This window comes from Medicago sativa, chromosome 7 (assembly GCF_051527215.1).
Source record: "Medicago sativa cultivar Bolivia chromosome 7, Bolivia_mono, whole genome shotgun sequence".
Lineage (NCBI taxonomy): Eukaryota > Viridiplantae > Streptophyta > Magnoliopsida > Fabales > Fabaceae > Medicago > Medicago sativa.
The window spans coordinates 83,282,532-83,295,761 of NC_140755.1; the positions used below are offsets into that span (position 1 = coordinate 83,282,532).

General features: G+C 32.1%; 2 protein-coding genes across 3 annotated transcripts; one reads left to right on the forward strand and one right to left on the reverse strand.

Annotated features, from left to right (window-relative positions):
* The first annotated feature begins 1,289 nt into the window (after positions 1-1,289).
* LOC146909351 (FMN binding protein) lies at positions 1,290-5,830 on the forward strand. Its single transcript, XM_085727458.1, has 13 exons — positions 1,290-1,512; positions 1,711-1,776; positions 2,132-2,218; positions 2,767-2,865; positions 3,186-3,281; positions 3,451-3,516; positions 3,610-3,700; positions 4,353-4,420; positions 4,520-4,585; positions 4,679-4,729; positions 4,985-5,049; positions 5,158-5,244; positions 5,485-5,830. Exons 1-12 carry the CDS (start codon positions 1,345-1,347, stop codon positions 5,213-5,215), a joined length of 981 nt encoding a protein of 326 aa, XP_085583584.1. The 5' UTR covers positions 1,290-1,344; the 3' UTR covers positions 5,216-5,244; positions 5,485-5,830.
* Positions 5,831-7,925: 2,095 nt separating this feature from the next.
* Positions 7,926-10,068, reverse strand: LOC146909352 (uncharacterized). Of its 2 annotated transcripts, XM_085727460.1 has the most exons (6): positions 9,863-10,068; positions 9,682-9,753; positions 9,345-9,591; positions 8,509-8,788; positions 8,299-8,376; positions 7,926-8,194 (listed from the first exon to the last, which is right to left on the reverse strand). In XM_085727460.1, exons 3-6 carry the CDS (start codon positions 9,587-9,589, stop codon positions 8,144-8,146), a joined length of 654 nt encoding a protein of 217 aa, XP_085583586.1. In that variant the 5' UTR covers positions 9,590-9,591; positions 9,682-9,753; positions 9,863-10,068; the 3' UTR covers positions 7,926-8,143. The 2 variants fall into 2 exon arrangements, with proteins under 2 accessions (XP_085583586.1, XP_085583585.1); XM_085727459.1 differs by lacking the exons at positions 9,682-9,753; positions 9,863-10,068 and having other exon boundaries at positions 9,345-9,607.
* Positions 10,069-13,230: the final 3,162 nt, after the last annotated feature.

The window sequence follows — 13,230 nt, forward strand, 5'->3', positions numbered from 1 at the left end:
TGCTTATGTCTCTTCATATGTACTGTAATTATAAATAAATCTACATTTTATTTTACACTGTTTCTGATAACTGGATTATATAATTGTAGATTTTTATATTGAGTCTAATTAATTAATCTGTAATATGAGGATGACAAAGATGAAAGATTTGGATATTTGCATTGCTTTCCTAGTTCCCGTTGTTTTGTTTTGTTTTGTTTTGTGTTGTGTGTCAGTAACATTATAAAATTTTCAAAGGAGAGGATCCAAGTCCGGGCGAGTAATTGTTCCCAATTCAATTGGACAACAAGGAAAATAAACTGAAAATTGCTAGTAGCCCTTCATTTGTGAAATTTTGAAGTTTATTGTTTTTGACCATTTTAACCAAAGACCCCAAATCATAGGTGGTGTGGTAATGCATTTTTAGTAGCTCCACACCAAAACAACAACTGATACCAATATTAATTAAACATTACTTTCAAACCAATGACCCCAAACACATAATATAATTTATCCTTTCATATTTGTTTTAAGCCATGACCATGACATTAATTTAATGGATTCAAGTAATTTCTTTATAACAAGTTTCTGTAATTTAAATTGTTTAGCATTTCAAATTTTTCAAATAGCTCAACAAACAAGTCATCCAAACAACGTGTAACCTTTTTCAACAAATTTTATCATTCAAACATACACCATATAATGGTTGATCATGTTCCATAACACTACTTGGTAATTTATATATGTGATTTGTTTCTAAATAAATTCTAAAAATTGAGTACTATATTTTCAAAATTAGAAATTGAGCAACTCAAATCGTGAACAAGTGAAAATAGACTATTAAAAGTGGATTTTTATATGAGTATAACAACCAAACCATTGAGCAGAGACTAATTTAGTTTTTTTATATGTGTAGTTTAAACTGAACTACATCAAACAAACTGGAGTCTTGATGATTTCTGGTATTGATTGATTCCACATAAATAAAAAATGATTATATGGACTCAAACCAAACACTCTTATTTTTTATTTCATAGTAAGATCATATTAAAAAAATGCATTGTTTATGTTATTTTTAATTTTTTTATTGACAAATGTTAGTAGGTATTATTTTTCTAACTATGAACTCATACACTTGTTTCATTTTAAATTTTATAAAATAATTTTCAATTGGTTCTAATTTTTTCTTTCAAAAAAACCATTATACTTATATAGTTTTTTATACTACATGAACAAATGTAGAAAACCAAACAAAAAGTAGCTTATGAATTATGATAGTATATAAAACAAAAATTTGAGAAAGAACAAAAAAAGATTAGAATATACAGAAAAAATTTGGTGCAGTTGTTGCAGTGTTCCCGCAAGATGAAGACTATGGTGACGCCATTGACAAGAGTCTCTACATTTTTTCGTCCAATTCCCCATAATGCCCTTCCCTTCTCCCCCAAACCACGCATCTCTTTCTTACCAAACTCTTTCACCTTCACTTCCTCTCTTTCAATGGCTTCTTCTTCTTCCCAATCCACTACTCAGGTACCTCTATTTCTTCACTCTTCTCTTTTTTACCCTTTTTTTCTTTGAACCTATTGAATAATAATTAATTGGGTCGCTTCAAAATTCGAAATTTACACATAATTACTGAATTTTATTACATATTTTGTATGTTTTCAATGATGATCATAGTTTATGAATTAATTAATTAATTAATGTGATTCGTGGTTTATGAATCAGGTTGTTTCCTCTGGTGATGTTAAAAATAAAAAAGATGATGTCTTTCAATTAATTCAAGCTCATCAGGTATTTTAAGCCATTTTGTAATTCACTTCTCTGGAAGCACTTATCTAGAAGCACTTTTGGGAAACAAATTATTAGATGAAATGAAGAATTAAAAGCTGAAAACTTCTAGTATATGTTTAATTGCAAGTCAACCTTCATTGATTTTTGTAGAAGTTCTCATATTTAAATTTCCCATTAGCTTCTGTCAATTTAGGAGCTGTATTTTCATAAACAAAATTATGCAAGCGAAAATTGAAACTTATTTTAGTTGTGAAACTCTAATAAACTAGAAGCTAAAATCCCTTGCTGGTAGTTTAAAATTGAATGTGTATAATTTCAGGAAGATTGATTTATGTTAATGGGGTTATTGTGGCAGGAAAAAGCTGCAAGACTTCCACCAGTTGAAGAAATTCGAACTGTCCTTGATCGTAGTCTACGTGGGACGCTCTCCACATTCTCGAAGGTTTCTGTTTGTCCTACCCTTACACTGATTTGTATAGCTGATTGCTTTTACCTTTTTCCCCATCTTATGTCAAGTTTACATGATTATTGTTAAGTGTAATTCATGAGATGCAATCATCTTTTTTGCTTTTATTTAAACTGTAAATTATTATGGTGCCATGGTGGCAATATGGCTGTTAACTTTCCTGGTCTGGAGTAGCTTTCACTAGGAAAAAGATGAAAACATCTTTGAACATTACAAATGCTGGGATTGATCAAATAAGAGAGGCATGGGGATATTGAAGTTTTTTTGGTTTGAAAGTTTAGTTGTTTACTTTTGTTCATACCCCAAGGAACTGTAAACACCCTTCCCTATGAACAACAACAACTAAAAAAAAATAGTAATAGTAATAGTACTAATAATAGTAAAATTCATGCTTGACAGAGCCATTAAATTGAAATCTTCACTGACTGCCTTTCTGATCATATACTGCATGAAATTTTGTTTTAGTAATTGGCAGACAACTTGATTGCCTCCTTCTCATCTTGTCTTTTATTTTTGACACGCAGAAGTATGACGGTTATCCATCAGGATCTATGGTTGACTTTGCATGTGATGCAAATGGATGTCCTATATTAGCAGTGAGCGACTTGGCAGTTCATTCAAAGGTTTCTTTCTTTATTTTATTTTATTTTCTTCCCTCAAAGTTTATTGTTAAAAAATGATAAATATAAAAAACTCAAAGATTAGATTTGACTTCATCGGAAATAGGACGTCGAATTTGTGAACTTGTATAAATGGCCATCCATCACACAGTATTGACTTAGGCTTGTCAAAGGTCTCGAATTAAATTTCAAATCTTATTTTTCATGTCTTCAACCTGCTCCCGGTCATCTTAACAGTTATAATTCATGAGAACATCTTTTAGACCACAAACAAATTAAAAGATTGCTTCTATTGCTAGAGTATTGTTTTCTGTACTTTGCAGGACTTAGCGGCTAATCCTAAATGTTCAGTGCTTTTGGCTAGAGATCCTGAAGATAGGACTGATTTGGTGATCACTATCCACGGTGATGCTATCTTTGTAAGTTACAGTCATCTGTTCATTTTCCAGTAGTTATACATTATTTCTTTTTGTGTTTTCATTTCCTTTTACTATTATTTATCAAATGATTGGATTACACAGTCATTAAATAATAGAATCATTATACGAAGGGGCAGAAGTTTAAATATAGTCCTGAAATTATATTCAGGTACCTGAAAAGGATAAAGAGGCCATACGAGCTGCATATTTGGCGAGACATCCCAATGCGTTTTGGGTAACTTTTGCTCATCATTCTTCTTTGAAACTTACTTTGTGACTTCTGCTTGTTCTAAAATTAACAACTATAAATGAACTACTCGTAATGAAGGTTGACTTTGGAGACTTCCGATTTGTACGCATTGAACCAAAAGTTGTACGATTTGTGTCAGGTGTTGCCACAGCTTTGTTAGGATCAGGAGGTTTGTTAACCTCACTACTCTTGTTGGTTATTTTGCTGTTAATGCTGGGATATGTTTGGAAGGGAAGAGACAGTTAACTTTCCATAGTATGAAACATTTCCCTTTTAATGAGTGGAATAAAATAAAATATTATCATGTAAACATAGGGTTACAAACATTATAGTTGATACCTTGAAGGCTAGAGTTTGTTTTGCGGCTGTGTGGATGCTGTAAAGCAGGACAAACCTTTCCTAACATGAACTTTTCTGAAAATGAGCAAAGAGTGTATCAACGCCAAAATCAAAACTTAACTAAAATAATGAGATTAATTTTTGCCCTAAAGCTGTTGATTTCTTGATGCTGGCGTGGTGTGTTCTGCATCATATTGCATTATTAAAAACTGTCTTTTAAGTCAATTGCTTTGATTGAAAACTGTACTTGTTATCTGGTTTTAGAATAGCATGCATAAAAAAGAGTATATAAGGAATTCTTGCATTTTAAAGAGAATTTTTTCAATTAAAATATTTTTTATTGGTGCACATCAAAATATCTTTCCATTACTTCAGGAACGAGCAAGTACCATCTATGAACCATAAGTTAATTTCATGTGTATTTTCTGTTTTATCTATTTGATACAAGTATATTTTGCTTACTTTTTTGTCTTCGACTTCAGAGTTTACCGGAGATGAGTACAAATCAGCAAAAGTTGACCCCATTGCTCAGTTTTCCAAGCCAGTAGCGGTATTAATCTCTAACTGATTTTCATATGTTGCATGTCTACAATGTATTTCTTAAACCACCCAAATTTTCTCTTTTAATATAAGTATTTTTATTTGACAGTCGCACATGAACAAAGATCACGGTGAAGATACTAAAGCGATTGTGCAGCACTGGACCTCAGTTCCGGTATGTCCCCTTGCCCGTTGTACAGTATATAGTATGATCAAGAAAGGCGACTCTTATTTCAACTGTTAAATTGACTGAATTGATCATCTGCAGGTGGACTTTGCTGACATAATAGATTTGGATCGTCTAGGTTTCAATGTTAAGGTATTGTTGTTCTTAGTTTTTCTAATATCATTTAGTTAAGCTAGTTTATTTGCCATACCTTTAGACAGTATTTTTACTTATTTATTTATTTTTTTAAAAATCACCTACAAATTGGATAAAGAAATCTTCAATAACATCAGTCGAATAATATTTTCTACTTTGTTTGCAGTTATGCTCAATGTTCAATTTCTCTTTTACTATTTTTTCTGAGTTCTGAATGTGTACGTTTCATTTAAAATAATCATTTTTTTTTAGGCTGGTTATCAGGGAGATAAATTCAAGCTCCGTGTGCCTTTCCCTCGACCTGCAGAAGATAGAAAGTAAGACATCATATTTGATATAAGCTGTGTGTACGTCCTACAATATGCTGTTTTTTTTTAATAAAAAAAATTATGCTGATAAATAACTATTTATTGCTTTTCTTTTAGGGATGTTAAGACTCTCATTGTTGAGATGCTCCAAGCTGCCAAGCCTCAAGTTGATTGATACATCTACAAATCAAAGGTGGACATGAGGTACTCATCCAAAACTCATCAAGTAATTGAGTTCAATTGTACTTTTGTCTCCAAGATTCGTCATTTTTCTTCATTCATAAATTAATCTCCCATAAATTATATTCAAAGCAACCAACTCATTCCTGGATTGTAATCAAGTTTGCTAAATGTCAAAAGAAGTACCGAGTGAGACACTTAAAATACCAGATTGTTATGATAAGTTCTTTCTGTTCTAATCCCTCTCTCTTTGAAATGCTACAGATTCCTTTCCGTCATCCACCTTCCGAGGAGGACAAGCCTTGAGAAGTAGACAAGTAAATATAGTGATATTTTCAATACATATGATGACAACTCAAATAGCGATTTCTGTGGGTAACACTCATAAATGTAGACGTTAAAATGGTGTAAGATTAATTGTCTCTCGACGACTCGTATCCTTTGTACAAAATGATCATAAGATCTTCCTCCATGTTTACTTTTGTTGAATTGAGACAATTTATAATCCTTTAAGAAACGACAACAGTTTTTTGCTTGTCCAGGGCCGGATATTGTGCCAATACAGTTATTTTTTATGTATGGTTAAAGTTATGAGTTGAATTACATCTAATTATGCCTCATCGTGTAAATAACTTGTGAGATATTTTAGAAACTATTATATCAAAGTGATATTTTAACAAGGTATGGTTATTTGACAAAATTACACACCTAAATTTTGTTAAGTGTAGCTTTTGCTAAAATCGTAGTGGCTCTCAAAATATTTGGCAACTTCAATATGAATCCAAATATGTACTAACTCTTAATAAAAAGAAAATTAACTGTACTTTTTATTTTCTTGCAATTGTCCCGAATGAGATATTTGACATAGACGAAGGATCATTGGGTTGAAAATTATGTCATTTTGGTACAGCACGTTTTCAAAAAGCTAGCAAATTGAAAATGGTACCTTCAAACATACACGTTTGTATAGCTGTCTTCAGAGTGTGAACAGTCCTTTTTTTATTATTTTATTTTCTGAAATTGTTTACTCAGATAATTTTATGATTAGTAATTTGTTCAAGTATTACATAGCCACCGCATGATTTTTACAAAGCCAAAAAGGTCAATTTTTGTATTTAGTAGTGCAAAGTGATAAACAATATATAATTTGTCCATTTATATCCAACAAAGAACTTGAGTGGTAGATATCTTGTCCAATTGTGTATGAAAACAAAATATTGGCTGCCCTTGTTGTGATCAATTTCTGGTGCTGGTGATGCCCCTAAAATACTTTATTTGGATGATTCAACAAATCACAACCGTCTGTTTCTTATTCAAATCCTGCTGCTCAAAGGAATATAAGAATGCAAAAAAAGATACTTTTAACTTAGTCACCTTTCACATGTTTACAACTACCTTTACTGAAAGACTCTTCCAGATATTGTGCATGCAAGCTGCAGCTTTGATGGGTCATTGAAAGTTTGGTGGCATGGGGATGTGCCTACGTCCCTTACACATTGAGTGTATGTCTAGATCTGCGGTGGTCATCACGGTCGAAAGCAGTTTTTGCCGGGAAAGTTGAAAGATTCAATTTGTAGCGTCTGCGTCACGGCTTGCGGTCTAAAGCAAGTTTTCACCGTGGCCGCGAAAGTTGAAAGATTCAATTTGTAGCTTCTGCCTCACGGCTCGCAGTCTAAAGCAAGTTTGCAATGGCCATGAATTGTTTGGATTTGGGTTCCCTACTGTCAGGAAATCTGCAGTCAAATCATCTGGCTTTCCCAGATCACCATGTTTATCATTTCAAAATGGGAGAATCAGGGAATAAGATTTGCATTCCAGAAAACTGAAACCTCAATAAACCCTCTTTAATTGCAAAAGGAAAAATGGGATTGAACTCTTTATAGGTTTGATTTGCTATAAATAACTTTCCAGAACGTAAATCCAAAATTTATTAGCTTATTGTGCATATTAAAGTAAAAATAAAATAATAAATGTAAAGATCAGCAAAATCTTGACTATTAAAAACCACATGTAAGCTACTTTGTCTAATTTGAACCTTAAGCTAAAAATAGCAATTGGTAGAAAAGATTTCGTGTACAAAAGTATACATGTATAAATCTAGACACCCACATGGTCTAAGTACAGTGACACACACACATACCATTTTATTATCAAGATCTCTTTTACCTAGTGCTTAACTAGAAGAAAGACAACAAAATCATTTAGATTCAAGTACACCACGATCCATGCTTTATTTAGCCTCATACTCTTCAGTTGAAATTATGGATATATTTGCCTGCTAGAGGCTTGCACTAATCTTGTGCATATTTTCCTTTCCTTAATTGGTTTTTTCATACCCCATCTCTTTAATTGTTTTCAAGCTCTTCTGACAGTCAAAAAATCATACAGTATGATTTATTATATCCAAAGGTACATTTCAGTTCTTCAATGTCGGCCAAATTTTTGCAAAGGTGGGTCATAGGATATTCATGCACTTTAATCTTGTGCCTCTTTTGAAATTGAAACTTCATTAAAATATAGAAAAGAAAATATGATGAAGAGGGTTGCTGAAATATGAAGGTAAGTTGATTATTAATGAGTACACGCTAGAGAGAAATAAAACAAAACTTGGTGGGAATGGAATAGTATCTTTACTCATCAATCGACAATCACCATAAAGTAAAATTAGAGAGATAGAGATGAAGAAGAAGAAGAACAATGACAAGTGAGAAAATAATTTTCTTCATTGATTTGATTGAAATGGATCGGATAAGATCAGATCTTACTTGTTTACAAAAAACATTGTGAGAAAGCAAATTTAAAAAACTTGAATCATCATCAACTCAACAAAATATCACCATCATCTTCCATCTTCCCAAAATAGTTTAGATTCTTTGTTGTTGTAGTAGATCCAACCTCTCAAATATTTGCATAATAATCATCATCATTCAGAATCACTTTCCACACTCCCCATAGCCTTCAATCCTCTTGGCCTCTGCATCAAAAACCCAAAAATTATATTTAGAAAAAATTAAAATTAAGAGATAAAATAAAAAAGGTTTAAACTTTATTAACACATCAACACCAACAACCACTAACCTTCTTGTTACTTTTCTTCTCCCTAACTTCATATCTCTCTTGACACATATCAGTCAACCATGCTCCAGGACTTACCAACTGTAAACAAACACCAAACAAACATGTGGACAACATTAGACATAAGATGATGAAAATTAACAAGATCCAAACCCAATTAACCATAATAAAAACAACATAAAAATCAAATTTTTGAAGTAAAAAGAAACTTACCAATAAGCTTCTTTGGATGATTTTGGCCCTCTTTTTGGGTCTTTGAGGAAGCTTACAACCTTTCATGGCAAGAAAATCTTCTTCTTTCTCTTTGCTTGAGAGAGTAATGTAAAGCTTAGGCCAAACAAGAGCTTTTTCTTCTCCATTGATAACATCGCAAGTGCCTTTACCGGTGTCCTCTGCTGACCCCCTCGTCGTGTAGTATCGATCTTCCTTCTCCGGTGATGCCGATTTTCTGTTATCTCCGGCCGCCGGTCGTAGAATAGTTCCATCCGAATTCCTGCATACCAAAACTTCCAATCAAAATCACATAAAAATTTGAAAAAAAAAACATCAAAATTTCAGACATTTTTGTAGCAATCAGAGATCCAATACCCTTCTGAAAAAAAATCCATCAAAGAACAGAATACAAGTTTATATCATCTGGGTATGCAAAAACAAATCAATTTTTACATCATTAAAACACAAAAAATCATTTTTTTTTATCTTTATTTTTCTATGAATACAAACACTGAAAAAATGGAATTTTTACCCTCTCTTTTATGCTTATCTTCACTGAGAAAATTCCCCATTAACCACCAACCAAATGAAAACAACATCATTACATTGAATCATTGAATCAACAACACCAAAAAAAACCATTTTTTCTTTTACTCAATCAAACAAGGAATGAAAAGATTGAAAGTTTTTCTTTTTAGCAACAACAAGACTGAAACACCATCATTTTTCACAAACCAAAATCCAGTTTTTTTTTTCAGAGGAACCAAACAGGAAGATGAAGATGAAGATAAAGAGGAATCTGAGAAGATCCATTTGTTATGGTAGTTTTCAACAACCTTGTGAGACGATTAGGTTGTTGTTGATGATGATGAAGATGAGAACTTTCTTTCTCAGTAACACCAGAACGATGATTCTCCACTCCAGAATTAAGCTTTCTTCTGATTACACCACCGTTAAGCCTAGTTGAAATCCGAGGATCTTTCACCCTTACACATCTCAAACGCTTCCTGTTTCCCCACTGCAAGAAGAACTCTGGTTCTGTTGCCTTACATGCTCTTTGGTTCCTCTCTTCTGTCTCCATTTCTACAACAAAAAACATACAACGTTAACCACAATAGATTTAGATAAAGGGTTGATCAAAATTCCAGAACACAGCAGAGAACAATGATATACCAAAGTCTTAAAGGGTTGCTTCCAAATTTAAGATCTATGCCTCAAAAAGCAGTTTTTTTTGCAGAAGTTTATCTGTAACAGAAGCATAGAAAAAGTGTCAGAACAAGAAGAAGATTAAGAGAAGAAATATATAAGAAAAAAACTTTCAAATGAGAAGAAGATGAAGAAGAAGAAGGCTTACAATGATAAAAAAATTGGATTCAGAGAAGAAGAAAAAGGTTATGTGTGAAACAACAAGATCTTCTTCTATGTTGTTAGATTTGTGAAACTTTGTTCTGAGAATGTTTCTAATGAAACAAGTTTCTCTGTTTATGTACTTTGAAGCAAAAACTGAAACAGAGTTTGAGGGTTGTTTTCTTCTCTTCTCTTCTCTCTGTTATGTCTTCTAACTCTTTTCTAATGTGTTTGTGTGTATTTATCCTTCGTGAAGGGATGAGAAAACTAGAGAGAATCTTAGCCGTTGGATTGCCAATATAAGGGTTAGGTGATTGATCACAGTTTTTGGTTTGAGGGTCCCTTAACTATTGTGTTTCCTTTTTCACCCTTTTCCTTAATAATTGACAAAAAGAAAATAAAAGAAAAAACAAAACAGTTGTTGTCATTCTTCTAGGCTTACCTGCCACAAGGATGGGCCTGGGCTTATTATTGGACTTGGGCTTATTGTTGGGCCTAAACTACTTCAAGACCGGCCCAACTTATTTTGATCTTAGCAAGCCCGTCCAAAAAACAGGCCTTTTTAATTTGAACCAAAAATTTTTTTTTTTTTTTGTTTGAGGGGTTGATCCAAATTAAATGTTGTGCAAAAAACAAAAGAGCATTTTTGGTTATATGGACCATACCCAATATTATGGTTAGTGTTTGAGACTTTTTTAGACAATAGTGTCTCATGGGAGTTCCTCGTTAGACACCTAGCAATTGCTTACATACGCCTAAATAACAACTAGAACGTTGTTTGTCACTTATTAAATCGGCTAAATCACTTTTTAAATTGGTTTAACCGATTTAAAGAACGCTGTGAACTGTAATTAACTATTGATGGGATGTTTAGATATTTGCGAGCAATTACTATGTGCCAAAAGTGCAATCTTTGTATCTCATAGACATTGATTGTGTGAAGTCTATTGGGTGAGACATGAGTAGCCACCAGGATGGATCCTCTCATGCACATTATCTCATGTCACCCACTCTGCTCTCATCTTAGTCGTTCATCCAACTCTCTCTCTCTCTCTCTCTCTCTCTCTCTCTATATATATATATATATATATATATATATATATATCCAAAACTTCTACCTTTTATTTATTTATTTATTTATTAACTCTTTGCTGTTTGAAGAAGCACATAAGAGATGGCTGAACACAAGAGCAAGAGATGATCCATTTTTATGTTTGGATGGACAGTTTTGAAAGGATGACTTACTTTTCTCTTTTAAATTTATGACACTATAAAATATTTTTTAAAATCAATTAAATGTGTTTTAAGTATAATATAAATATTTATTATGTTGCTCTTTAATTCTTGTTTTTTAAATATAGATTTAGCCCTCCACTTCAAAATCCTTCCAAAACCCCTCCTAAAATGTTGAAGTTGGGAGCATCTTCATAGATGACTTTGCTCTTCATCTTCATTGTCATTTAGCTCGTCTTGTGAAGATGTAGAAAAAGGTGTTGACAAATATACGGGGAAATTGAAAAATCTTTTATATTTCTCAGAGTATTTTTTTTTAATTGAACGATAAATTCATGCTTAAGATTAATATATTTTAAATTTTAAGAATTTTATAAAAACATACATTAAATTTAAAGAAATCATATAAACCCTAAAAAAAAACCCTCCAAAATATCCTCTAATGCAATTATTGAGTTCCCCCAAATTAAAAGGATTTTGTATTATGAAAAAATGAACCATTCATAACTCTCCTCTATCAAAGTCTTATACTTCTTCCACTTGTTTATTTCGTTTTTCAAAGCTCTCTCATATTTTTCCCTCCAAACTCGTAAACAAAGTCTTAAAGTTTGTTCAACATTTTCATGACACGAGCTAACTGTTAATGAAGAAGAACAAAGTCATCTATAAAACGCTAACAACTTCTTTCATGTAATATGAGACATCTAAAGTGTGAAACTAGAGAACGTCTTCACTACTAAATATTTATAATATATTTTTGAAGGTGTGATAAAATATTTTTAGTATTATGTCTAGCTTTTTCATTTATTATTTTAAGAAATATAATTATTCATAAGGTCTCTATTATGTTATGAAATTATTCAAATACGATACTATTGGATTTGGTGCATGAGTTTTTTTTTAGTAACCAAAATTTTATTAATAAACCCAAACTTAGCATCAAAGTGAGAAACTTTATCCATCTTTTATGAAGAGTTAAGGAGACCCAACAATATCATTTGCTAGAAAGTTAAACAAAATTCGTGTACACATATATAATGATATGTGATTCTAAGGGATGAAGGATGTAACTTTTAATAAACTCTAGTGATGGCTAACTTTTATTTCATGTAAGACTTGAGTTTTTTTCTATTTGGTGGAAGATATTGTTGTAACTTGTAAAAAAAATAAAAATGCAGCATTGCTTTTTAAAAGGATTGTGGAAACAAATTCACACTAAAAACAATGCAAAAGATGCGAACCTAAAATGAAGGTTCAAAAGAAATGGTCTTTCTTATGATTGAATTTAATTTTTCAAAACAATTTTTAAGAATCAAGAAAGAAATTGAAAATATTGATAAAGTGGATTAGACAAGAAGATGAATATGGAGATCAATGGTAACAAAAAAAAAAAAAAGAATATGGAGATCAATGATGGCCACTTTTATGAGGAAGATAAGATCGAAAAGTTAATGGCCACGAGATTTAAAAAGTTCATTGATAAGATCCATAATTGGTTCAGCCAGAAACCTTGGGAGGAAATCTGTACTTTACACACAAGTATGAAAACTTGTAAGATTCTATTAACATAAACTAGTTACAAAAGTGTGTACGAACTCATTTATAGGTGTGAAGATTCATAGTTAACAATTTTGATTACACTACTAAAATGACTCCTCATCAGAAAAAGTACCACCTGAAATAATTTGTTTTCAATGGACTCTCCAACAAGTTTCAAACACAATAAAGTAGTAATTTTTCCTTCCATCTTCATTTGAAGTCTTGGTAGTATTATTTCTAGGAATCATACTTCCATGTGTGCTTTAGCTTCTTGGAGGTTCTCCTAAGGAAACGAAGTCACAGTTTGAATGCAAAAGGTGTTTCGAAGGGAGTATATTCTCTCCCAAGAGCAGAGCTGCTATTGTGCTTTGTTTTTCAATGAAGATTGAACACTATAGTAGAATAAGAGATTTCAATTAATTATTCTGATGGATTATGGTTATTTCTGCAGCAGTGGAGAGAAACTCTCAATTGCCTTTTCTTAAATTGTATTGTATGAAATTATGAAAAATCTTGATGGGTGCTCTTAATTGGAGAATTTGCATATGCCAATCACTTGTAATGCTGATTGCAAGCAATGGCCGAAAATATAACTCATCATAT